This window comes from Triticum urartu, chromosome 5, assembly GCF_003073215.2.
Source record: "Triticum urartu cultivar G1812 chromosome 5, Tu2.1, whole genome shotgun sequence".
Classification (NCBI taxonomy): domain Eukaryota; kingdom Viridiplantae; phylum Streptophyta; class Magnoliopsida; order Poales; family Poaceae; genus Triticum; species Triticum urartu.
In genome coordinates this window covers 100,798,669-100,826,323 of record NC_053026.1, presented here as the reverse complement: position 1 = coordinate 100,826,323, position 27,655 = coordinate 100,798,669, and the positions used below count along the sequence as shown (strand labels likewise).

The window sequence follows — 27,655 nt, the reverse complement described above, 5'->3', positions numbered from 1 at the left end:
GGGGGTGCCATGGGCATCCCCAACTTAGGCTCTTGCCACTCCTTGTTCCATAATCCATCAAATCTTTACCCAAAACTTGAAAACTTCACAACACAAAACTTAAAGTAGAAAATCTCGTGACCTCCGTTAGCGAAAGAAAATAAAAGACCACTTCAAGGTACTATAATGAACTCATTATTTATTTATATTGGTGTTATACCTACTGTATTACAACTTCTCTATGGTTTATAAACTATTTTACTAGCCATAGATTCATCAAAATAAGCAAACAACCCACGAAAAACAGAATCTGACAAAAACAGAACAGTTTGTAGTAATATGTAGCTAGCGCAAGATCTGGAACCCCAAAAATTCTAAAATAAATTGCTGGACGTGATGAATTTATATATTAAACATCTAAAAAAATAATTAACTAAATAGAGCTTTCCAAATAAAAATGACAGCAGTTCTCGTGAGCGCTAAAGTTTCTGTTTTTTACAGCAAGTTCAACAAGACTTTCCCCAACTCTTCCCAACGGTTCTACTTGGCACAAACACTAATTAAACACAAAAAACACAACAAAAACAGAGGATAAATAATTTATTTATTACTAAGCAGGAGCAAAAAGCAAGGAATAAAAATAAAATTGGGCTGCCTCCCAACAAGCGCTATCGTTTAACGCCCCTAGCTAGGCATAACAAGCAAGAATAGATCTAGGTATTGCCATCTTTGGTAGGCAATTCTTCAATTAGGCATCTACCATCTTTAGGAATTTCTTTCTTTTTATTAATTATCAAGCTTTTAGGCACAAGATCGAAAAATTCAGTTGTAGCAAATGGTTCCTTAATGATAGCAAAAAAGATTGGGATGAATACTTATAGATTTGAGATCCGCATTTTCCTTAGTAGACGATTCACCCTTATTTTTAGGAACATACATAAGCTTGGCAACTTTAGTGGAAGGACTTGGAGTATTCTTTACGGAAGAAAAAGCAGTTCCCAAGTTGGTAATAATATCCTCAAGTTTATCGATCCTAGTAGAATCGTGATTTATTTTCTCATTAACTATGGGTTCTTTTTCTTTAATATTTTTCAAAGTAACTCCTACTTTAGATCCATATTGAGAGATTCGGATGTGGATCTTTTTATCCAAATTTTCAATTAACTGTACGGTAGCAACCTTAGTTTCAATAATTTCAAGCCTTTGCATTACATGCTCCAAAGTTAATATAGTTCCATTAACCAAGAGAGGGGGTGAGCCAAATAAATCTATCATAGAATTATAAGAATCAAAAGTATGGCTACCCAAGAAGTTCCCTCCGGTAATAGTATCAAGAACATATCTATGCCAAGGAGTAATGCCTACATAAAAATTGCGAAGGAGAACGGAAGTAGATTGCTTCCTAGTAGATCTATTTTGAGCATTGCAAATTCTATACCAAGCATCTTTTAGATTTTCTCCCTCCCTTTGCTTAAAATTTAGAATTTCACTCTCGGGAGATAACGGAGAAGATAAGGGACTAGCCATAACGACAAGCAAACAAACTAACACACAAGCAAACAAAAAGCAAGCGGACAAAAAGAGGCAAATAGAGAAAGAGAGGGAGGATAGAGAGAGAGAGGGCAAATAAAATGGCAAGGGTGAAGTGGGGGAGAGGAAAACGAGAGGCAAATGGCAAATAATGTAATGCGGGAGATAAGCGTATGTGATGGGTACTTGGTATGTTGACTTTTGCGTAGACCTCCCCGGCAACGGCGCCAGAAATCCTTCTTGCTACCTCTTGAGCACTGCGTTGGTTTTCCCCGAAGAGGAAGGGATGATGCAGGAAAGTAGCGTAAGTATTTCCCTTAGTTTTTGAGAACCAAGGTATCAATCCAGTAGGAGGCTACGCGCGGGTCCCTCATACCTGCACAAAACAAATAAATCCTCGCAACCAACGCAAATAGGGGTTGTCAATCCCTATAAGGCCACTTACAAGAGTGAGATCTGATAGATATGATAAGATAATATTTTTGGTATTTTTATGATAAAGATGCAAAGTCAAATAAAGGCAAAGTAAAAGCAAAAGGAAATAACTAAGTAGTAGGAGATCAATATGATAAAGATAGACCCGGGGGCCATAGGTTTCACTAGTGGCTTCTCTCGAGAGCATAAGTATTCTACGGTGGGTGAACAAATTACTGTTGAGCAATTGATAGAATTGAGCATAGTTATGAGAATATCTAGGTATGATCATGTATATAGGCATCACGTCCGAGACAAGTAGACCGACTCCTGCCTGCATCTACTACTATTACTCCACTCATCGACCGCTATCCAGCATGCATCTAGAGTATTAAGTTAAAAATAGAGTAACGCCTTAAGCAAGATGACATGATGTAGAGGGATAGACTCATGCAATATGAAGAAAACCCCATCTTGTTATATCCTTGATGTCAACAATATAATACGTGCCTTGCTGCCCCTACTGTCATTGGGAAAGGACAGCGCAAGATTGAACCCAAAGCTAAGCACTTCTCCCATTGCAAGAAAGATCAATCTAGTAGGCCAAACCAAACTGATAATTCGAAGAGACTTGCAAAGATAACCAATCATACATAAAAGAATTCAGAGAAGATTCAAATATTATTCATAGATAGACTTGATCATAAACCCACAATTCATCGTTCTCAACAAACACACCGCAAAAAGAAGATTACATCGAATAGATCTCCACAAGAGAGGGGGAGAACATTGTATTGAGATCCAAAAAGAGAGAAGAAGCCATCTAGCTAATAACTATGGACCCGTAGGTCTGAGGTAAACTACTCACACTTCATCAGAGGGGCTATGGTGTTGATGTAGAAGCCCTCTGTGATTGATGCCCCCTCCGACGGAGCTCCGGAACAGGCCCCAAGACGGGATCTTGTGGATATAGAAAGTTACGACGGTGGAATTAGGGTTTTGGCTCCGTATCTGATCGTTTGGGGGTACGTAGGTATCTATAGGAGGAAGGAGTACGTCGGTGGAGCAACAGGGGGCCCATGAGGGTGGAGGGCGTGCCTGGGGGGGGGGGTAGGCGCGCCCCCTACCTCGTGGCCTCCTCTTTTCTTTCTTGATGTAGGGTCCAAGTCTCCCGGGTCTTGTTCGTTGAGAAAATCACGTTCCCGAAGGTCTCATTCCGTTTGGACTCCGTTTGATATTCCTTTTCTTCGAAACCCTAAAACAGGCAAAAACGGCAATTCTGGGCTGGGCCTCTGGTTAATAGGTTAGTCCCAAAAATAATATAAAAGTGGATAATAAAGCCCAATAATGTCCAAAACAGTAGATAATATAGCATGGAGCAATCAAAAATTATAGATACGTTGGAGACGTATTTGATCGAATGAATAATTTTGAGATGATGGGCTCCGAAGAATCAAACTGAAAAGTACTCCTGAATTGCTCCGGATGGGTGAAAAGAATTCCCACAATCGAAAACAATTATGAGAGGATGGTATAAAGCTAGAGCTACGCATCTTTGGAAGAATGGGTAAGAATTTAAGAGGAACTCTTCTTTGGTCTTCAAAATCTAAGAATGACGACGAGAAACACCACCATGAATTGTTGAGACACTCTGGAATAATGAAGAATATAAAGGTTGAATCAACAATGAAAAGAATTTGAAAGATCTTAGAGAAAGACATATGACTGATGATAACTCATTCTTAGTTCAAACTTTGAAATGAATTTGAGAATAACTCCGGGAAAAAGAAGAGTCATGTAAGATCTTGGGAAAGGGCCTGTGGGTTAAGGCCCACTGAAAAGAAAACACTGTTGAACGATTTAAAAGAGAGATTGTGCCGGTTGAATTAAATGCATAAGGTAAGACCTCGAAATAGCTTGAAAGGGTTATGAATAGAAACTTGAATCTTCTGGAATATCTTCAGCACTCCAGATAAACATGAATATCAAGAGGTGGATGATTAAGAAGTGCACCGGCATGAGAAAACATTTAGAACAAGGAAAGGAATATGATCAACAAAGCTTGAATTTAGTCCACCGGGGAAGAAAAGAGGACGAAGAATGATGAACTTGTAGAGCATCTTCATGAGAACCACCGGGTAAGAACATTGACGGAAAAGAATGGAGAGACTTCCTATTAATAAAAGGATACTTGATTAAGACATCTAATTCCTTGAAGGAAAAGGGTGGGAGGGCGTGTAAAACAAATGCAAATTGGGATGGATGGAACAAACACCGTTGTGAATAACTGAGCATTGATCTTGCAAATGTTGAAGGGATCGGATTAACTTGAAGGGAACACGCCGGTTGAAAAGAATTAACATGACAACCTCGATGATAAAAATGATTAGTATTCCCATAGAAATATGAGAACACCATTTAGAAAAGGTATGGAATCCACATTTGACACTGAAGCAACTCGAATACCACAACTCAAAACAAAATCAAAGGATTGACTTGCGGAATAAGCCGGAACAAACATATGATAGACCCCATATCGTATCATGTGTCTGATGGAAAGATGTCCTACGTGATACTTGAATTCCCACCTATAAAATTCCAGAACTTTCTGGTTATGCAATCAGGTGTTGGGGTACAGCAGAAGCATAATATCTCACTCAAACTAACAATCCCTACATCCAGCTGTATCCATCCTTCAACACATAACCAAGAAACCTTCGGAAATCGTGTACCTCAACCTTTGGAAAGCATCCGTTATACGAGTTATGGCAATACTCCCGAACTCCCGCCCCGGTACTGGGTAGCGTCGAGGTTATCTCACCAACAACTGCATAAAGGAGATTTTCGATGTCGGCGAACTCAGGTATTCCAGAACTGCAACGATAAAATTGTGACGACAACACCTCGGAGCTCAACTCCCCGGGACACTGCCACAACCCCTAAATGTCATGAGGCACCAAGAACAATGTTCTCGTCACAAGACTATCGAAACGATTCCAAGATACCCGTGTGATCCTAAAAAAATATTTAGTGAAATTTGAGGAGAGGAAAATCAAAACTTCTACGTCAGGAGGCCTCACCAGAGCGATGAAGGGACTGGGGAGTAAAAAGAATCCTACTCTTCGATATATATAATCCTAAGACTCAAAACATTTTGTTCTAGACTCAACAACGTCAGCGATTCGACCAAGCAGGGGGGCTCCTAAGTCGGGGATGTCTCTGATTACCAACTTGTAACACCCACGATGCGGCTATATCTCCCACATGTTGAGGCACGACTTAGAGGCATAACCGCATGGTGGTTTAGTCGCAAGTGGGGTAATCTTCACACAATCCCATGTACTGAATAAGAAAGGGATAAAGAGTTGGCTTACAATCGCCACTTCACACAAATAACATGTTAACAACCCCAAATGCTAGATCCCCGATCGTCCCAACTGGGCTCTACTACTGATCATCAGGAAACGAAACATAGTAACGCCCCAGATCCTCGTCGAACTCCCACTTGAGTTCGTTAGCATCACCTGCATTGGTATCCTCGGCACCTGCAACTGTTTGGAAGTATCCGTGAGTCACGAGGACTCAGCAATCTCACACCCACGAGATCAAGACTATTTAAGCTTATGGGTAGGATAGGGTAATGAGGTGGAGCTGCAACAAGCGCTAAGCAAATCTGGTGGCTAACATACGCAAATAAGAGCGAGAAGAGAAGCAACGCAATGGTCGAAAAGCTATAAGTGATCAAGAAGTGATCCTGAAACTACTTATGTTCAAGCATAACACAAGACCGTGTTCACTTCCCGGACTCCGCCGAAAAGAGACCATCACGGCAACACATGCGGTTGATTCATTTTAATTAAGTCATGTGTCAAGTTCTCTACAACGAGATATTAACAAATTCTCATCTGTCACATAACCGCGGGCACGGCTCTCGAAAGTTTATACCCTGCAGGGGTGTCCCAACTTAGCCCATCACAAGCTCTCACGGTCAACGAAGGATATTCCTTCTCCCGGAAAGACCCGATCAGTCTCGGAATCCCGGTTACAAGAAACTTCGACAATGGTAAAACAAGACCAGCAAGACCGCCTGATGTGCCGACAATCCCAATAGGAGCTGCACATATCTCATTCTCAGGGCAACACCGGATGAGCACTCCGTACAACTAAAACCAGCCCTCAAGTTTCCCCGAGGTGGCATTGCAAAGGACTCTAGTTCGGACCAACACTTAGACAAGCACTGGCCCGGGGGGGTTAAAATAAAGATGACCCTCGGGTTAATTACTCCCAAGGGAAAGGTATAGGTTGTTAGGCAAATGTAAAACCAAGGTTGGGCCTTGCTGTAGGAGTTTTATTCAAAGCGAACTGTCAAGGGGTTCCCATAACACTCAACCGCGTAAGGAACGCAAAATCAAGGAACATAACATCGGTATGACGGAAACTAGGGCGGCAAGAGTGGAACAAAACACCAGGCATAAGGCCAAGCCTTCCACCCTTTACCAAGTATATAGATGCATTAATTAAATAAGAGATATTGTGATATCCCAACATATTCATGTTCCAACATGGAACAAACTTCAACTTCACCTGCAACTAGCAACACTATAAGATGGGCTGAGCAAAAGCGGTAACATAGCCAAACAACGGTTTGCTGGGAAGATGGGTTAGAGGCTTGACATGGAAATATGGGAGGCATAATATAACAAGTGGTAGGTAGCGCGACATAGCGATACAACGAACAACTAGCAAGCAAAGATAGAAGTGATATCAAGGGTATGGTCATCTTGCCTGAAATCCCGCAAAGAAGAAGAACAAGTCCACGAAGAAGACAAACGGACGTAGTCGAACAGATCCTCACAACTCCAGAACGAAACCGAAGCTACCGAGAGAAGCAACCCGGAAAGAAGCAAGCAACATAGTAAACAACCATCACATAAACATGGCATGATGCACAACCAAGTATGATGCATGTCCGGTTTAATGAGGCATGGCATGGCAAAGTGTACAAACAAAACTACAAGTTAAGTGGAGTTCAATATGCAACGAGATGCATATTGACAAAACACCACATCAATTATTTAGTTCTCTCTCGTTTATGTACCCAACAATAATGTTTTTAAACATGGCAAGAGGTGAAGCATGAGTTAAATACACATTTTAGGCAAGTTTAAATGAGGGTGGAAACAACAAACAACAATTCTGGAAAATCCTCATATGCAATTTTTAGAGTTGGTACTGTTCTGCCCTAAACCATATTTTAGAGTTGTTAAACATGCAAGTACTGCCACCATGTTAATCTATGCATTTTTCTACCTCATTTACATATAAAGTTTATTTAAAATGGAGCTACGGTTATTTAGTTATGAATTAAATCATTTTAACATGGCAATATGGAAAATTATATGCAAACATCATTTTTAACATTTTTAACATGCATGAAAGTTGGATATTATGAAACTAGACAAGATTCTAAGCGAGTTACATATAAAGTTTAATTAATTCCGATGCATGGTTATTTAATTATGAGCAATGTAAGAAAATGGCATTTCTGTAATATGCATGTCCAGGATATTTAGCAAATGTGTCCAAGGGAAAAAAATGTCCGTGGGCTGAAACTGAATTGGCCCAACAGGAGAAAGAAAAAAACAAAAGGTGGGGCGCTGGGGTGTGGCCTCACCCAGTGGGCCTTGGCCCGTTCGACGGAGAGGAGGGGCCGGCAGGGGAGCGGGCAGGCCGCGGTTGGCTGGGGCCCACCCGGTGGCCCAAGCGGGCGAGCGGGGCGGTTCGTCGCCTCCTCGAGCACCCGCTCGAGCAGTATGCAGGGGCGGCGGCTGTCGCGACAAACGCCGGCGATGGGTGGCGCGGAGAGGGTCAGTGAGGTCAGGAAGAGGCGAAACCAGCCGGGGCTCCCCAGATCCGGCGAGAGGAGCCGACGGCGAGCTCAGAGCAGCGAGGTCCGGCACAAGCTCCCATGGGAAGCTCTGAGTCATTGCGGCGGCGGGATCCCTGGGGTGCTCCGGCGAGGTCTAGTCGTCGGAGGCGGGCGGCGGAGCTCCTCTGGCGGGGACGAGGCGCGGGGCGACGAGGCCGGCGAGGAAGCAAAGCGCGGGACGAGGCGGCGGTTCGGGACGGCGGCGCGGGGATCCGCGTTTGGCGGCGGAGGTGCGGCCCGATCCGGGCCCGGGCAGGATGGATCCGGGCTCCGCGGGCCCGCGCGGTGGGGAGGCTAGAGGGGCACGCGTGGCAGCAGGGGAGTGGTGGAGGGCGGCGCTAGGGAATAGGTGGCGCGCGCTGGTTGGCTGAAGGGGTGTGGCGGCGCTGCCAAGTGGCGGGGAGGGGTTTGGCCGGCGTGGAATGCGAAGAGGGGGCGGCGGCTGCAGGTGGGAGGAGGGTTAGGGTAGGTTTAGGGGCTAGGGATGCCCAAAATGGCAAGGGGGCTGCTTAAATAGGAAGGGGCTAGGGTTTAGGTGGGTTTGGGGGGGTTTCCGAAGCGTTTCGAAGCCTCCGATTATGATCGTGCGGCTCCAGACAGAGAAGGGAACTAGGTGGGGTTTGTGGGCTGTGTAGGAGAGGTCTCAGGCTGAGAAGAGAGAGAGAGAGAAATGCAGCCCGGCAACGGTTTCCGGAGACCGAAAAAGTTCGACGTGTGACCGGATATAGTATCGCTATAATTATCCGTTGGGGCATCAAACGAACTCTGAATCCGATGAAATTTAGCAGGCGGCCTACCTACAACATAACAACACCGCATGCCAACTTTCAGCCCATTCCGAGAACATTTTTTGGCCACTTATAAAATAATATTTCGGGCGTGCCGCGGGCGCGTGCAAGTGTGGACGGGCTCAGAACGGATGATGGAAAGAACTGAGAGACCCGGACGAATGCAAGTTTCGAAAACATGCAGATGCAATGCGGATGATGACATGGCAAAATGCAACAGGCAAGCGAATGATATGGCAACAACAGTGAATAACTGGGAGACACCTGGCGCATCGGTCTCGGGGCATTACACCTATTGTCCTATGTCAGTTGTTGTTTTTTACTTGTTTTTGTCTTTTCAGGAAATGAATATAAAACAGAGTCCAAACGGAGAAAACACTTTGGATTAAATTCTTCTGAACTGGAAGGGACCCAAGAAGGTTCGATAGAAGACTTGGGGAGTCACGAGGAAGCGACAAGCCCCAAGGGGCACGCCCCATGGGGGCGCCCTACAGGCTTGTGGGCCTCTCATGGCACCTCTTAACCTAATTCCACCTCTATAAATTTCCAAATATCACCAATACATCAGAGAGCCACCCAAAATATTTTCCCGCTGTTGCAAATTTCTGTTCTTTCACGATCCCATCTAGAGACCTTTTCCGGTACTCTGTTGGAAGGGGAATTGATTATGGAGGGCTTTTACATCAACCTTCTTGCCCTTCCGATGATGTGTGAGTAGTTTACCATAGATCTATGGGTCCATAGTTAGTAGCTAGATGGATTCTTCTCTCTTTGATCTTCAATACAATGCTCTCATCGATGTTCTTGGAGAACTATTCGATTTAATCTTCTTTTGCGGTGTGTTTGTTGGAATCCGATAAATTGCGGGTTTATGATCAGATTATTCATGAATATTAATCGAGTCTTCTTAAAATTCTTTTATGCGTGATTGTTATAACTTTGTATTTCTCTACGATCTATCTATTTGGTTTTGCCAACTAGATTGACTTATCTTGCAATGGGAGAGATGATTTATGATGGGTTCAATCTTGCGGTGCTCAATCCCAGTGATAGAAGGGGGCATGCCACGTATTTGTATTGTAGTCATTAGGGGAAAACAACAGGGTTATTCATGTTGTTTGGGTTTACTTTGTCTACATCATGTCATCTTGCTTAAGGAGTTACTCCATTTTGATTAACTTAATACCCTAGATGCATGCTCGATAGCAGTCGAAGGATGGAGTAATAAAAGTAGATGCAGGCAGGAGTCGGTCTACTTGTATCCGACGGGATGCCTATATGCATGATCATTGCCTTGAATATCGTCATAACTATGCGCTTTTCTATCAATTGCCCAATAGTAATGTGTTCACCCACCGTACTTTATGTGTTCAAGAGAGAAGCCTCTAGTAAAAACTATGACTCCCTGGTATACTTTTATCATATATAAAATCCAAAAATACCTTACTGCAATTTATTTATCGTTATTTTATTTTGTGTTTTTATCTATCTATCTATCACTATCAGATCTGGCCCTTGCAAATAACCGCCAAGAGGATTGACAAACCCCTTGATCGCGTTGGGTGCAAGTATTTGCTCTTTTGTGTGTAGGTAGTGCTCCTACTGGATTAATAACCTTGATTTTTAACTGAGGAAAATACTTTTCTCTACTGTACTGTATCATTCTCTCTTTTCGAGAAAAACCCAATGTAGCTCACATGTAGCAAGGGGTTTTACGAGAGAACCCGACCTCAACAGGACTCCAGATCCATGCGCCTCTGAGTGCTATTGGCTCTAGATACCAACTGTCAGGAAGTGACAATGGATTACCAAACAAAAACACTCAATTTTAGAGGTTTAGACAGGGATTGCAGTCGATTGCTACGGTTTACATTACGAAACAGGAAACAATATAATGTAGCACGCCACTCGCGTCTAGGGTTACAACCCAAATATATCAGGATGCCTAAAAAGAAAGAAAGGAAAAGGGGGCTTTATAGCCATAACACATAGGAAGCATGTGAAAAGCTAAACTGGAGATCCTTTTTAAGAAAAGAACGTTGAAACCCTGGCCTTTGCATCCAAGGATGCGGACGGCTATTTTTATTATATTATTCAACAAAGCCTGAAAAAACAAATACAATGGTTAACCTAAAGCCACTTTTCTGACTATTTCTGTTGCTACACCTACAAATTTGATGATGTGCACTGACATCACACTAGCGCACACCATATAATTTAATTGGCTCACCAAGCCGCCCAGCGACGTGCCAAGAGCACCAAGAGGTCTACCCTCAACGCGCAGTGCATGTGCACACTTTAGAATCCACTACCATCATCTTCCATCGTCCCAATGGTTAAACTACAGAGTAGAAGAAAGTAGACGTTGCCGGAAAAGGAACAACGCTGTGCGGGAGCTGGATGTCCATCCGATCGTAGACCAACGGTTCACAACTAAGGAGAACCGAAGAACTGGTATCTTTTTTGCAGAAGAGCCGCCCGGTGAAAAATGAACACCGTGCACGCCATTGAGAGCGTGGGAACAGTAAAACTGTAGGTGTTCTTCAGAAGAGTCAGACTAGAACCTGACATGCATGCGTTATGCGTATGATTTAGAGCAACTCGCCCTTTGATCACCTTAAACACGCTTTCACATTCCCTCAGGAAAGAGAACTTTCTTGGAGGAAATGATTACATGTACTACGTTCAAACGATGATGTACTTGCTGGTGTACCACACCATTTAAGTGATTCCATGTTGTTTTCTCGATCATCTCTCCAGTACCCTGGTGTGTATTTAGTGTATACAGGAGCATACAAAGACGCCCGCACACGCAGTCGATATAGCACCTGTTCTTTCTTTCCTTGTCACGGTTTCCTCGACCACACGTCGAATCGATGGATCCGTCGACAGAGATGCGTCGGATGCATGCATGCCAATGACTCCAGACGGCCATTTCGCTCGTGCGGTGCGTGCGTGCAATGCGCATCGCGAACGTACGATACGATCGTATATAGGTGAGGTGGTGTTACCGTCTCTCAGCCTCTCAACCTCTCAACCACTCCGACAGCGACGCGGACGCGACGGACGACGGCTATACGAGTACGAAAATAAACACGTACTACACGTATGCTGTACGTACGTACACTGTCGTCAGCAGGGGCGCGCGTTGCCTGAAAAAACTAGGCTGGCAAAATTGCTCGATTATCTGTAGGTGTCTCTGCGACCCGATCATCTAGATGCATGTATGGTCCTGATCGATCGACCGTCCATCCTTGGCTTTTCTCGACCGATCTCGCTTTCCCGGTGGGCTGTGGGTGGCCCTGGTTCTCGGCCGTTGGATCCATCGGGGACCCCTGGTGGTCCACACGTGCGCTTGTTACGCGCACGCATGATTGCAACGTGACCCGCGCACGTACTACTACGTATACGTACCAACCAACCAATCTTCCTGCAGGTGCAGGATACGCTACCTCTCTTGCGTTACTCACGTGCATGCATGGTAAATGTAACATATGAAAGGAACGGCCTACGGACCTTGTTTACCGTTGCGAGTAGTTGGAAGTTTGTAGTAACCAACTTGGTTTATGTTATGTAGTACTTTTATTATTCTGCGTGCAAGGGTTTTGAGAGCTAAATATTATTCAGATGGAAATCTCTTGAATGCAGGACTAAAGGAGGGATCTTTGTTTACGTGGCAAAGTATTGTTGCTGGTCTCCAGACTTTCAAAAGATAGCATATTTTGGAGTGTGGGATCGGAAAGTAATATCAATATCTGGGATGATCGCTGGACACCGAGTAGTCCATCCAGGAAAGTTATACCTAGAAAGGGTTTTTGCCTTCTGAATTCTGTTGATGAGTTGATTATAATCCATGGACAGGGAGATGGGATGAAGATTTAATTTTGGACAATTTTGTTTCGGTTGATGTTGAAAGAAAGAATTTTCAGGATCCCTTTGAGCACACAATTAGCTGAGGATTTTGTTACCTGGCACAAGACTCGGACATACTCCTTTTCAGTCCGGTCCACGTACTATACTGAGTGGGAACGCCAATTTGGTGCGAGAATCAGAAGAGATGAGGTTGGACCATCAAAGTCTAACCCAGTTTGGGAGATTCTCTGGAAGCTTCAAGTTCCTAGTGAAATAAAGATCTTGGTTGGAAAGATTTACATGGGGTGATTCCAGGTATGTCAGTCCTTGTAAATCATCATATACCGGTATCTGGACAATGTCCTATTTGTAAGGGGGGAGCTGAAGACTTGCGACACCTCATGTTTACATGTGTTCGAGCTAAAGAAGTGTGGAAAGCTTTGGGTCTTTAGGAAACAATCGCTCGAACCCTTGTTTCGGACTGATCTGGTAGCGTCATGCTTGAGAATATCGTCGGAGATCAAAGGCATAATTCACCCACACTGCAACATCTCGGCTTCCAAGTGTCCATCTTGGTTGGAGCTTGGTACATCTGGTGGTAGAGAAAGGAAGCTGTGAAGGGTGAAGATGTGTCCATTCCTTCCAAAACAGCACTCACCATACGTGTGATAATGGCCAACTATGCTGTCTCTAGGAGTGCGACTAGTGTACCTGATGTTAAATGGTCTAAACCTTCTCAAAAAATTTATAAGGGGAACGTGGATGCATGCTTCATGGAAGATGGAAGCGGAGCCACAGCGTCGGTTCTTCAAAACCACTGGGGTGAGGCTCTTACTGGGTCAACAACTCTCTTTACCCATGTGCCTGATGCCGCTTCAGCGGAAGCTTTGGCGTTGAAGAATGGTATGGAGCTAGCTGACCAGTGGGGATGCTCAAATGTGATCTTTGAATCTGATTGTCTTGAGATTATCCAGGCATGCAAGGGGGAAGTTGTCCTTATTCTGCTAATCTGATGGGTGTTTTCATTTAACTCAAAGTATTGATTCAATCTTGTACTCTCAGTGTCCAAGGGAAGGGAACAAGGTGGCACACAAGCTTGCTAGGAGTTTCTATGATTCTAATTCTATAATTTCTTGGGAGGGTGATCCTACACAGATTATCCTAGCTGAATTTCTTAGTGATGTAACAATTATTTGATTTGAATAAAGTGTGCCACAAGTTCAAAAAAAACGACATTGCTATTATTTGATGAATAAAGTTGTTATGATAAAAAAAAGTAGCGTGAGTTCTTTTTGGGTAACTACAACAGCAAAGTAACAAGATATTGAATTTTGTTGAGTTGGCAACTCGGGCTTGACCTTGAGCAGTAAAAACAAGAGAATAGAAAACAGATTGTTTCCATTATATTGTTTTTTTTAATGTTGGTAGTTGCTCTGCCAAATTCATTCATCAGAAGGGGACAAAAACAAGGGGACAGCCCAAGCGGGCAAACACCCAGCAGGTGAAGGGGGAAAGAGAGAAAGAAAAGGAACTCAACCAGGGTCAAAAGGGATTTCCATTATATTGTTAATGTTGTTGTTGGTGGTGGTGCTGGTGGTGTTGTTTTGAACTACTGGTAGTTGCATGGGACCAAAGCAGATGCGGCCACCCTGAATTAGTGGAAGCAAGGGGAGGGAAGAGCCGGAGAGGACGAGGACCACCACCTAGCTACAGCCATAGCGGGGGGCTCCGGCCGGGGAGGGAGGAGCAAAGGAACAAGTATCCGTCCCCATCCATCAAATGGCAAAAGATGGACGACGACCTCTCCCTCCCTTTTTCACAAGAGAAGAGAAAAGAAATTAAGAAGGAAGCTATGCTAGGCTGGTCCCGTCCCCGGTCCTGGCTAGCCTGTGTGGTGCGGTGTCATGCGGCAGCGGCGGCAACGGGCAATGGCATAGTGCTCTGCGGTACGAGCAGTAGTACCCTGACTGGGACTGTAGCGGCGTCTCGATCGATCGCCAGAGGCCCAGAGCACTGGCTGGGCTGGCGGGGGCTGGCTCCTTTGTCTCGTTGCCCATCCTCTTCTTCCCGTGTCGCGCCCCCCTGATGCGAAATCAGATGGCGCGGCAGGGGAGCGGAGCTGCAGCTGCAGCTGCAGAGGGTGGTGGGTGGTGGTGGTCTCCCGCTGCAGCTGCTGCGCTTGGATGGACGCGTCTCGTCTCCTTTTAATGCCGCACGCGCCGCGCCGCGTGGGCGCCGCGCCGTGCTGCCACCACGAGGGCGCAAGGGCCACCGTCGCAGCCAGGACCGCCGGGCGGGAAAAGTCGCCGCGCGGCCGGCCGGGGCCGGCTGATCCGCCCAAAGGGCCGCGGCCTTTTCTCCTTCTGTTCTTCGATCGCCGCCACTGTTTTTTTGTTATAGTACATACTTGTGGTGTTGTGCGGCAAAAAGCAAAGCTGGGGTCAGTCTGTCCGTGCACTGTAAAACGAAAAAAAAAAGGCATGTCAAAGCAAAACAAAAAGAATCTTCTAGTTAAACAAACTAGGACACAGAAAAAAATCACTGGAATTAGCTAAGACTTTTATATAGTGTTTCTCTTTGCTTATATTGTACCTGGGTCTAACAAAAAAATCACTAAATTTCACAAGAATTTGCGCGTGCTAACCAATCATATCTTGTGATACAGTAACATCAAACCGGACCTGAGCTAACAACTAGTGCCAAATTATCGCGTAACGAACTGGGCCATGGAACTAATAAAAGAGCAAAAGCACGGCGGACAGCAGCAACATAGATGTAGGCCTCCTTCGATTTACAGGATTTTCCTAGGAATTTTACAGGATTGACATCCTCTGGAATTTTTCCTTTACACATGTTGTTTGATTCACATGATTGCATTCCTCAGGAACTAATCGTATAGAAACTTCTTAGTTCATTTTCATAGGAAAACAAGCATGAGGTTGGACTTCATGGAAAAAATCCTCTGTTTTGCTGTCCGACGTAAGATTTCAGGGCCTCTTTAGTTCAAAGGATTTCCATAGGAATTTTAAAGGATTATAATCCTTAGGAATTTTTCCTGCGTTGATCGTTTGATTCGCAGGATTGAATCCCATAAAAAAATTCTATGGATTTATTTGTACTGCATTTTATAGCAATTCTAACATCCACTCTTGAAAGAAATCCTTTGTTTTTCCTGTGATAGAATCGAACAAATTCAAATCCTATAGAAATCCAATAGGCATGTCATTTCAATCCTACGATTTTCATATTCCTGTGCTTTTGCAATCCTGCGAATCAAATAGGTCCTCAGTGGACAGTACATCATATTCCTGTACATTTCCTATTCCTACGCTTTCTAAACCCTGTGAATCAAAGGAGCCCGTAGAGTTTTCCACTGCAAGTCAGCTACGCATATCATGTACTACAAACGTGAAACACAACACCTACGTAATAGGGAGGTTCCAGTCTTGTAGGCTGCTACATCATTCATGATGGATGGGTCGACGGATTGATGGTCACTATTTCCCTCAAACTGCCCAGCCGAAAGTTTTTTTGGTTTGTCAAAGTCCCAGATAAAAGCTGGGAACCACAAAGGCAGCCGCACACCCGAAGTGATCCATAGGTCGCATGCATGCGCTTGCTGCCACACCACGCCTCCTTGCCTAGCATCACCACCTCAAGAGTAAGTAAAGTGATGGCACCTGGTGCCCAAGCAATGGCCTCCATGATTAAAGGGAGGGTGCGCTGCAGCTGCTGCAGAGCCGTTCATCCATCCACTGGCCCGATCGCTTCACTCATCAGTGCTGGATCAACTCACAAGCTTTTTCCCAAACAAAGTACATGGAAAATGGGTCCCTGACAATCCACACACATGGTACATAGATATGACAGACACGCCATGCTACAGGCCTTAAGATTCAACAGCAACAAGCGGGAACATAACGTCTGTGACCACTAACAAGCAATACAACACACCTCGAAAGGTTTTACTCGAACCAATGGAGCGGAAGTAGCTAGATGGAGATGCGGCGACCGCAGAGAATGTAACCAATTTCTCAGTCGCTGCGGGCGGGAGAAGCGTCGGGGGACCTGGAGCGGGATCCAGGGGGCGATCCTGAGGATGGCCTGGCCACCCTTGGGCGTGAAGGGGATCCATCACTGTCGGCCGGTGGCGACCTCCTGTAGACATGAACCATTGATTAATATACAGGGAATTTTATGACAAGTATATGCATCTAACAGAAGCACTGTCGAAATACATATATTGTGGTATGCAGCAAAGGAGTCTGGATTAACGAGGAGAAGGAATGCCCTAAGAACTGCAGCCATTCGTTTCTTGATTTTCTTCACTAGAACAGACAGACTTAACTTCCAGTACACATAACGAGCATGTTAACAAAACAAATTGGGTTGCAAAAACAACAGCGCTAGAAAGAGACGGCTTAAAACTTTCGATGCCAGGCTGATAATTGTTATTTTCAATCTGATTCCTCATATAAGATTTACTACCTCCATCCGGGTTTATTAGGCCCCCTCTCATTTTGAGCTAAAGTTTGGCCAACAAACTTAACCAATAAAATGTAAACTATATGTCATAAAAATTATACCTTAGGAAAGCTCTTTCAAATACAAATCCAACAGTGTACTTTTTGTAGCATATATTCTATATTTTATTAGTCATGTGAATGGTCAAAGTTTGGCTCAAAATACTAGGGGGCCTAATAAACCCAGACAGATGTAGTACAATGGCAAGCTAATACTTTGATGGACGAACAAGGTTACAGGTATAAACAGCAAGAATTTGATGCTGGTGCTTAGCTCTACAATTCTCTAATGCAAATGCAATGAAGGCAGACGTGTGTAGTTATCAATCAAACACAACTTACTTCTCATACCCATTATCAGCATCACGTTGGTCACCATCTCTACCAGGGGGAGAGTAGGATCTCCTTTTGTCCTCCTCATGTTCTTTTGGATGACGCACAGGAGATTTCGTGCGATGAGACTCCCTTCCCCGTGGGGAAGCAGAGTAGTCATCTCGCCGTCTTGGAGCAGGAGAGTATGACCTTTTTTTGCCCAAACACAACATTGAACAATAGAAAAGAATCAAATATCAAAACTTTACAAATGTTGGATGCCAAGCAGAACTGCTGAAAAATCATTATTGCCCTACCTTGACCGAGCACGGCCACCGCCACGAGGGCGGGGAGAGGCTGAGCGTGAACGGGAACGAGACCTCCCTGTACCAAATATGAGAAGCTATTAGTAAGTTGATACTGTGCCAAGCAAAATTTGCAATGATTTTGAAATGCTGCAGCATAAAAAGTTCGCAACAATTACAGGTTTCACACCTTCAAAAATCTGAAATATAAACAACTCGTACGTGATGGGTCTTATACAATCTTCACTTCAGACATTAACAGGACAGGAGCCTATATGCAAACAAGTTGTATGTGATGGGTCTTATACAATCTTCACTTCAGACATTAACAGCACAGGAGCCTATATGTAAACAACTTGTATATGATGGGTCTTATACGATCTTCACTTCAGACATTAACAGCACAGGAGCAGCGGTTAATCCAAAAGTTCACTAGTGGATGGGTGTTCACATATGTTAATTATCATATAGGGACTCCGCTGAATCAGATTAAGCCTATATGCAACTGATGTCTCTTCAGAAGGCACTCAATTGTGCTAGTTTACCACAATTGAAATGCGCAAATAGGTAAGGAATGCCATGCTATGTTCATTGGTTACACACAAAGAAAGGAAAGTAAGAGAATCAATTAGTCTCCAATATCAGCTACAACAGGAAAACTAATGCATTTTTTGCTGCAAGAGGGGAATTACCCATAGTGAGCATTGGATAAAAATAGGTATTTGGTGTTTATGGTTCTATCTACTAACAAGATCCAAACCGAGATAAACTTAAACCAGAACGACCAGCAATTCTCAACACTTGTCCGTTCAAAAGCATGTACAAGATTCCAGACTCCATAATTCTATATATGCAAATTTGAGAGGCATTACCATAATGAGAGGAACGGCGCCCTTCATGACCTCCAGAGTACCCCCTGCAACAGTCATTTCAACTGAGCACGAGAGAAGACGAAGCAAATCTTCACACAAAAATGGGAATATATACCTGACTCTAGTTCTAGTGCGCATATCCTCTGGCCTTTTCCGTGACTCAGCAGCAAGCACAACAGTTATCTCCCGGCCAAAAAATACCTGGCGATTCATGTGGTATTGGGCCTCAGAGGCATCATAAGGGTCAACAAACTCCACAAACGCAAACCCTCGGGGCTCCCTGTACATGTCGATTTCATTAAACAAAGTAGGGCAGAGAAAAAGGATGAAACATCAAATTAATAAGAATGTCGAGTGTATGAAGTACTCATATATAGTGTGTGCATGTTATGTTACCATGGCAGTCAAAAAATTATCTGTGCACTCTTGGCGAAGCACAGTCAACAACTTACTAACATTTCCGTCAAAAGGGAAGCAAGTGCTGCAAAAAGCAGCAGCATGTCCAGGCTCTAGTATCCAGGTTTCTTGTATAACAACTAAGTACGGCGGTTCTCGTAAAGAGCATCTTCATAGAAGCATTTGCTTCACTTCCCCAATGTGAAAAGTCATGATAGTACTTGAAATCAACTTCGCCCCATTTTATCTTCTCATGGACCACACACAGTACAAGTCTTTTATCTTCTCTTCGTGAATTAATTTTCTCAATCAATCAAATCTTTGTCTTCGTAGAAGAATGTCTTGATTCGGACAAGACTCTATCTTGCCAAGCAAATGAATTGCAGGAATATTAAAAAAGCATTCTTCAAGAAATCAAGGGCTTGTATTTACTTCAAACCAATACAACCCTGGGAATCATTTCAGAAAAAAATCATACATGGCAACCATGAATGGGTAGGAGAAAGTACACTGAATATTTCCAAATTGACATCAAGTACTCTAGTGACAGGAATAAACCAGTGATGTACATCAGCAGACCAAAAAAGAGTAGACCATTTTCATGTAGCTTAAATGCACAAAGGTGGTTGCAGAGGTCGACACCGCTCGTAAGCTGGAAAATGTTCGCAAGTTACCTTAATGAAACATATCTTATGCATATGGTGCAATGTAACTTATAGAAAAGTTTCAAAGTTTATGTTGCATGGGTTCAAACTTGGTACATTTCCCATGGTTAATAACAAAAGAGCCAAAATAAAATAGTTTGGCAACTGCTAACCAATTTGACTTACTAAAACTTACCCGCTGTAATAATCCTTTGGAAGGTAAACATCCCTAACAGGACCAAACCTTTCAAAAGGAACACGGAGATCCTCCGCTCTGCCAGAGTTGAGATAACCACGTTAAACAAGTCAAGAAATTGTAAAATGAAGTATTGTTTGTTAAGTGAGGAAAAAGAAAACAAGTGGCATCCATGTCAAAGCCTATGCACCTGGCGCTTAATGGGATGTTGCGGACCAAGAGACTTCCAGAACCCTGCTCCTTTCGTCCTCCATATCCACCCCTCCTAGGGGGGCTTCTTCCTCTGCCACCATATCCCCTCCTTGGGGGGCTGCGGTGCGGGGGGCTGCCACCATATCCCCTCCTTGGGGGGCTGCGGTGCGGGGGGCTGCCACCATATCCCCTCCTCGGGGGACTACGGTGTGGGGGGCTGTACCTCCTCATAGTGTTGTCTGTAATCAATAATTCAATATTATAGATAAGTACAGGAAATGTCCAGGACATGGAGATGGATAGAAACAAATAAGAAAAACTAGCGGATTTATCAGCAAGGATGGTTTATCAAGAAATCATGTTTACTGGCACCAGAAATTTTGGATAAGAAAACCTGTAAAATCTGCTATTTTGGACTTCCTCAACCTTACCACCCACAAAAGAAAAAGTCCAATGAACATATCATTGGGTTAATGCAATCACAACGAAAGCAGTCCTCTAGCACAACCATGTAGTGTGTGACAAGGCATGTAATATAATAAATCCAAAATCAAAATTTGCAAAATCCAACACTGAATCCACCTTGACATATTCTGCGCCGTTCATCAGATAAGTCTGAAAGCTACAAACATCCCACCAACAGTTCACATATGCGACAGCGAAATGTTATTCAACAAACATAGGAGATGCAATTTGTCAGCATACACATATCACCATTCTCGACACAATCTATCTGAAGATATAACTACGCCATTGGATTGGACTAAACGACTCACGGGTTGGCATAAAGCATGGTGTCTACATTCACAAGGGTAGCATGCCAAAGACAGCAGTTTTGACGCCAAAGGCACCAAGGCGCCGTCAAACACCAGATTTCGACGGTCATCTCAGGTCAGAGGAAGCTCAAGATTGGCACGGTGACGTGGCTGGAGAGAAGCATTTAAGCGCTGGGCAAACGTTTCCGAAGCCCGCGCGGATCTACACGCACGCCGACGACTTCTAGGGTTTGCGGAGGAAAGACCACGCAAGCGGCCGACCAAACATGCACATACGAATATTGCTCGCGAGGATGCTGAGACGAGGAGGGGGTGCAGGGAGAGGGAGGGAGGGAGAGATTACTGCGCGTGTCCGGTGAGCGCCCGGGAAGGCTCCGCCGCCGCGGGGGTGCGAAGGGGAATGGGGGAAACCGAAATGAGGGCAGACAGGTCGATGCCGGTGGGGAAGGCGCGATAGAGATAGATGGCTGGCCGGGTTATATGGGCCTTAGAGGATTTGGGCCTGTGGTCGTTCACTCCACTTGTTTACTGTACCACTGGCTACCAGTTTTTGTCAAACAGAGACGAGACGCACAAGGGCAAGCGCGACTGGGCCGGCAGGGTTCGACCTCAGGATCTCGCGCACCTGTGCGAGCGTTTCTAGCCAAAGGAGCTAATCGATCTTGACACCATACTATCGCGAGACTATAAGAACTAAAGACAGCGGCAAATATGAAACTTTTAAAATTCCGAACATGAACATTTTTCAAAAAAGGAATATTTTCAGAAATGCTAACACTTTTCAAATCCGTGAAGAAATTTTTGAAAACTCAATTTTTTTAAAAAAGACGGAATTTTATTGAATCTGTGAACAAGGTTTTAAATTCTAAAAAAGATTTTCAACGTGAACAGATTTCTAAAATAATAACATTTTTTAAAAGAGGAACGTTTTTTCAACTCATATACAAAATTTGAGAAAGCGAACAAAATTTTGAATTTGCGAACAAATTTTGAAAACATGAATTTTTTTGTATGTGTGAATAAATTTTAATAGGAACAATTTTTGAAACTATACCGTTTTGGGACTTCTATGAATGTTTGTAGCCGGTTTTTTCCGATTTTGGGAACCTTCCAGAAGGTTCCTGAACCAATTTTTCCTTTTTATATTTCTTTCTCGTTTTTATTTTTTAATGTTCCTTCCTTTTTCATTATTTCTCTTTTCCTTTTCCTGTCTTTTCTTTCTTTCTTCTTGTACTTTTCTTTTTGAATTTGTTTTCTATTTTCAATGAATGTTTTAGAATTTTCTAAAAAGTGACAATTTCAGATTTTTCTCGTTTTTCAGAAAATGTTCCTGTTTTCAAATTTTTGTTCAAAAATTTCATAAAAGTTCAGAATTTCACAAATTGTTCGCATATTTTCGGAAAAGTGTTTGTCTTTTAAAAAATCTGTTCCAAAACTAAAAAATGTTCGGTTTAAGAAATATGTTCTCGTTTTCAAAATTTGTCCAACAAATTAAAATATATTCATGTTTTAAAATTTGCTTGAAATTTAAAAAGTGTTCGTTCTTTAAAATTTTGTTCATGAATTAGAAAATGCTTAGAAATTTTAAAAAATGTTAGCATTTTTAAAAATTGTTCAGAAAAAATTCAAAAAATGTGCATGTTTTCATTTTTGAGTTTCAAATTTTTATTCGCAAATTTCAAAAAATGTTCGGGCGATTCAAATCATGTTCCCATTTTAAAAAATTATTCACAAATTTCAAAGTTGTGCACATTTTCATTCTTTCAGGAGTTTCGAAATTGTTCGGTTTCAAATTTGTGTTCACAAATTTTAAAAAATGTTTGGGCAGTTCAAAGCATGTTCCCGTTTCCAAAAATTGTGCGAAAATTTCAAAAATGTGCATGTTTTCATTTTTTCAGGAGTTTCGAAATTGTTCAGTTTCAAATTTGTGTTCACAAATTTTAAAAAATGTTCGGGCAGTTCAAAGCATGTTCCCGTTTCCAAAAATTGTGCGAAATTTCAAAAATGTGCATGTTTTCATTTTTTCAGGAGTTTCGAAATTGTTCAGTTTCAAATTTGTGTTCGTAAATTTCAAAAAATGTTCTTGTTTTCACATTTTTCAAAATATGTTTGCGTTTTCAAATTCTGTCTTGAAATTTCAAAAAATGTTCCTGTTTAAAAAAATCCTGATTTTCAAAAATATTTTAGTTTTAAAATTTTATTCACAAATTAGCTATTTGTTTGTGTTTCATAGATCCCTTCGTTTTTTCCAATAAAAATGCTTTTGACATTCAAGATATAATTTGGAACTGCGTTGCGGGTTGGTTCTTTAAGCTTGGCGCTGCTTTAGAATCAGTAACGACTGGTAGGTACAACCACGTCAGCTATAGCAATTTGTTTGTGTTTCATAGATCCCTTCGGGTTGTTTTCAATAAAAACGCTTTTGACATTCAAGATATAATTTGGATCTGCGTTGCAGGTTGGTTCTTTAAGCTTGGCCCTGCTGTAGAATCTGTAACTGTCGGCGTTCTAGGAATGGGGGTACCCAGACTTGCTTGCATGTGGCCCATGGCGTGGCTTCATCGACGGCCTGGTACGGCCCACCTTCAGCATCGGCAACTCAAGACCCTCACGAGGGGCCAGCCTCGTGAGGCTGCTACCTCTTGAGCACCACGTTGGTTTTCTCCGAAGAGGAAGGGATGATGCAGCAAATTAGCGTAAGTATTTCCCTCAGTTTTTGAGAACCAAGATATCAATCCAGTAGGAGGCTACGCGCGAGTCCTTCGTACCTGCACAAAACAAATAAATCCTCGCAACCAACGCGAATAGGGGTTGTCAACCCCTACACGGCCACTTACGAGAGTGAGATCTAATAGATATGATAAGATAATATTTTTGGTATTTTTGTGATAAAGATGCAAAGTAAAATAAAGGCAAAGTAAAAAAGCAAAGGAAATAACTAAGTAGTAGGAGATTAATATGATAAAGATAGACCCAGGGGCCATAGGTTTCACTAGTGGCTTCTCTCGAGAGCATAAGTATTCTACGGTGGGTGAACAAATTACTGTTGAGCAATTGACAGAATTGAGCATAGTTATGAGAATTTCTAGGTATGATCATGTATATAGGCATCACGTCCGAGACAAGTAGACCGACTCCTGCCTGCATCTACTACTATTACTCCACTCATCGACCGCTATCCAGCATGCATCTAGAGTATTAAGTTAAAAACAGAGTAACGCCTTAAGCAAGATGACATGATGTAGAGGGATAAACTCATGCAATATGATGAAAACCCCATCTTGTTATCCTCGATGGCAACAATACAATACGTGCCTTGCTGCCCCTACTGTCACCGGAAAAGGACACCGCAAGATTGAACCCAAAGCTAAGCACTTCTCCCATTGCAAGAAAGATCAATCTAGTAGGCCAAACCAAACTGATAATTCGAAGAGACTTGCAAAGATAACCAATCATACATAAAAGAATTCAGAGAAGATTCAAATATTATTCATAGATAGACTTGATCATAAACCCACAATTCATCGGTCTCAACAAACACACCACAAAAAGAAGATTACATCGAATAGTTCTCCATAAGAGAGGGGGAGAACATTGTATTGAGATCCAAAAAGAGAGAAGAAGCCATCTAGCTAATAACTATGGACCCGTAGGTCTGAGGTAAACTACTCACACTTCATCGGAGGGGCTATGGTGTTGATGTAGAAGCCCTCCGTGATCGATGCCCCCTCCGGCGGAGCTCCAGAACAGGCCCCAAGATGGGATCTCGTGGATACAGAAAGTTGTGGCGGTGGAATTAGGTTTTTGGCTCCGTATCTGATCGTTTGGGGGTACGTAGGTATATATAGGAGGAAGGAGTACGTCAGTGGAGCAACAGGGGGCCCACGAGGGTGGAGGGCGCGCCCCCTACCTCGTGGCCTCCTCTTTTGTGTCTTGACGTAGGGTCCAAGTCTCGTCTTGTTTGTTGAGAAAATCACGTTCCCGAAGGTTTTATTCCGTTTGGACTCTGTTTTATATTCCTTTTCTTCGAAACCCTCAAACATGCAAAAAACAACAATTCTAGGCTGGGCCTTTGGTTAATAGGTTAGTCCCAAAAATAATATAAAAGTGGATAATAAAGCTCAATAATGTCCAAAACAGTAGATAATATAGTATCGAGCAATCAAAAATTATAGATACGTTGGAGACGTATCAGAGGCGGACGACACCAAGACCTCCACGAGGAGCGGCCTCCTAAGGCTGGCTCCCGAGAAGCGAAGATCTCTATGCAGGCCTCACCTCATGAGGTTCGGATGACGTGAGCCATGACGACCAAGGCTAGGCGGGCGCCAGCGGGCGCAGTGTACTAGTTTCCTCTTTGGTGCTAAGGAGGCAAGCGCAGATGCGGAGTCCCGAGGAATCAGCCAACGGTTTCCATTCTGGTGCAACAAGACCAAGACCGCCACGACGGCAGGACGGAAGTCATCATCAAGCCCACCGCGGCGTCACGACCAAAGGCTTTTTGTAGGCGGAGACTACTTTTGTCAGGATAGCATGTACTAGTTGTCTCCCTTCAAATTTTGCCATTCTGGGAACCCTTCCCGCCTTCATTTTGGGAAGAGGACCAAGGCCACTATAAATAGGGCCTAGCCACCACCATTCAGGGGATCCGAACACGAGAGATCATCCTCTCCCCCGCCAGCTCAAGAACACACCTCCTGAGGTTGTTCCCCGACTGTACTAGTTCATCCTCAGCCCCTCGAGGCCAATCCACCACAAAGCATGAGTAGGGTTTTGCACCGTAAAGTGGCCCGAACCTGGGTAAACTGCTGTGTCTCGTTTCCTTCGTGTTCATCGAGCTAGGCTGAGAGATTGGCGATTAGGCAGACTGGGGAGGTTGAGTTCTTCGCACGCACCCCAGAGTTCGAACCTCTCAAGGGTCTGCGGAGCCCGAAATCTGACATTTGGCGCGCCGGGTAGGGGTGCGTCGAAGATCTGCCTCTCTGCCAGCTGCGTTCCGCTGTTCGGCTCCCATGGCTGACGCTGCTCCACCAACCGGCCCGGCGTGCGCTTACGGAGGAGCCGAGGGCCTCCGGGCTTTCACCCCCGCCCTACGGCGGGTGGAGTGGCCACCCAAGTTCAGGCCGGTGCTGCCGCCCCGATACGACGGCGCGGCGGACCCGACAGGTTTTCTCCGAGCATACGAGGAAGCCGTGTTGGCAGCCGGCGGCGACGGCAAGGTCATGGCCAACTGGTTTCCCATGGCCCTCGCAGGCGCGCCGTGCGCCTGGCTGCTCAACTTGCCAGGATCTTCTGTAGCCTCCTGGAAGGAGTTGCGCGGCCTCTTCATCGCATGCTTCGCGGCACCGGCGCCCCACGCCGTCGCAGCCCTCCTTGGTGGTTCGCAAGCGCCGCCCTCGGGCCGCCATGTCAAGCAGTTCTTCCGCCAGGTGGGTGCCGCTCACGTACAACAGGGAACTCTTTCGGGCTGGGCGGCGCCTAAGGCCGACCTCACCTTCGACTCGAGGGACCACCCCGCGACAACCGCGGGAGTCGGCGCGCTCCCGATGCTCTGCACCCCCACCATCTACAACGTAGCAGTCACCAAGACCCTTATCGACGGTTGACCGGCTTCAATGTGCTCTCTGTGGAAGCATTCAGCTTGCTTCATGTGCCCCATGGCCGGCTTCGCTCCACCAAGCCACTTTCCGGAGTCATCGACGGCTCCACCTGCCCCAGGGGCAGATCCGCCTTCCCGTCACCTTTGGCACCCGCGACAACTACCGCACCGAGCTAATCGACTTCGACATCGCCAGCATCAGCCTCTCGTACAACACCATCCTTGGGTACCCGGCCTTGGCCAAGTTCATGGCACCAACTCACCCTTCCTACAATCTCATGAAGATGTCGGGAAGCAACGGCGTCCTCACTGTGGCGGGGGACACAAAGGAAGCGTTGTTGGCCCTCAAGCTTGCCTTCAGGGCTGCGGCGGCCATGTGAACGAGTGAGGAAGGAGCCCCGGAGGCTCTGGGGGCTGCGCCAGCAAAGAAGTAGTTGTTCTCTCAAGACCGGGCCGAGACAAAGCAGGTGCTGGTCGACGAGGACGGGGTATCAAGCACCACCTTCACCATAGGCGCTGGCCTCCCTCTAGATCAAGAGGAGGTGTTGGTCAGCTTCTTGCGCACAAATAAGGATGTGTTTGTGTGGGAGCCCAAGGACCTGGTTGGAATTTCGAGGGCGATAATCGAGCATCACAAGAGGGTGTGCCCCAATGTACGCCTGGTGAAGCAGAAGGCACGTCGGCAGTCCACAGAGATGAAGGAAATAGGCCCTAGAGGTAATAATAAAGTTGTTATTTATATTTCCTTATATCATGATAAATTTTTATTATTCATGCTAGAATTGTATTAACCGGAAACTTAGTACATGTGTGAATACATAGACAAAATAGAGTGTCCCTAGTATGCCTCTACTTGACTAGCTCGTTAATCAAAGATGGTTAAGTTTCCTGACCATAGACATGTGTTATCATTTGATGAACGGAATCACATCATTAGGAGAATGATGTTATGGACAAGACCCATCTGTTAGCTTAGCATAATGATCGTTTAGTTTTATTGCTATTGCTTTCTTCATGACTTATACATGTTCCTCTGACTATGAGATTATGCAACTCCCGAATACCAGAGGAACACCTTGTGTGCTATCAAACGTCACAACGTAACTGGGTGATTATAAAGATGCTCTACATGTGTCTCCAAAGGTGTTTGTGTTGGGGATCGTTGCAGAAATTTAAAATTTTCTACGCATCACCAAGATCAATCTATGGAGTAATCTAGCAACGAGGGGAAGGGGAGTGCATCTACATACCCTTGTAGATCGCTAAGCGGAAGCGTTGCAAGAATGCGGATGAAGGAGTCGTACTCGCAGCGATTCAGATCGCGGTTGATTCCGATCTAAGCGCCGAA

At 44.3% G+C, this 27,655-nt stretch overlaps 1 protein-coding gene across 3 annotated transcripts; it reads right to left on the bottom strand.

The window, feature by feature from the left end:
- Positions 1-16,275: 16,275 nt before the first annotated feature.
- Positions 16,276-21,183, bottom strand: LOC125508067 (serine/arginine-rich SC35-like splicing factor SCL30). Of its 3 annotated transcripts, none has more exons than XM_048672647.1 (8): positions 21,052-21,183; positions 19,931-20,171; positions 19,741-19,818; positions 18,620-18,784; positions 18,505-18,548; positions 17,645-17,711; positions 17,358-17,537; positions 16,276-16,650 (listed from the first exon to the last, which is right to left on the bottom strand). In XM_048672647.1, exons 2-8 carry the CDS (start codon positions 20,161-20,163, stop codon positions 16,527-16,529), a joined length of 891 nt encoding a protein of 296 aa, XP_048528604.1. In that variant the 5' UTR covers positions 20,164-20,171; positions 21,052-21,183; the 3' UTR covers positions 16,276-16,526. The 3 variants fall into 3 exon arrangements, with proteins under 3 accessions (XP_048528604.1, XP_048528605.1, XP_048528606.1); XM_048672648.1 differs by having other exon boundaries at positions 17,367-17,537; XM_048672649.1 differs by lacking the exons at positions 19,741-19,818; positions 19,931-20,171; positions 21,052-21,183 and adding an exon at positions 18,961-19,248.
- Positions 21,184-27,655: the final 6,472 nt, after the last annotated feature.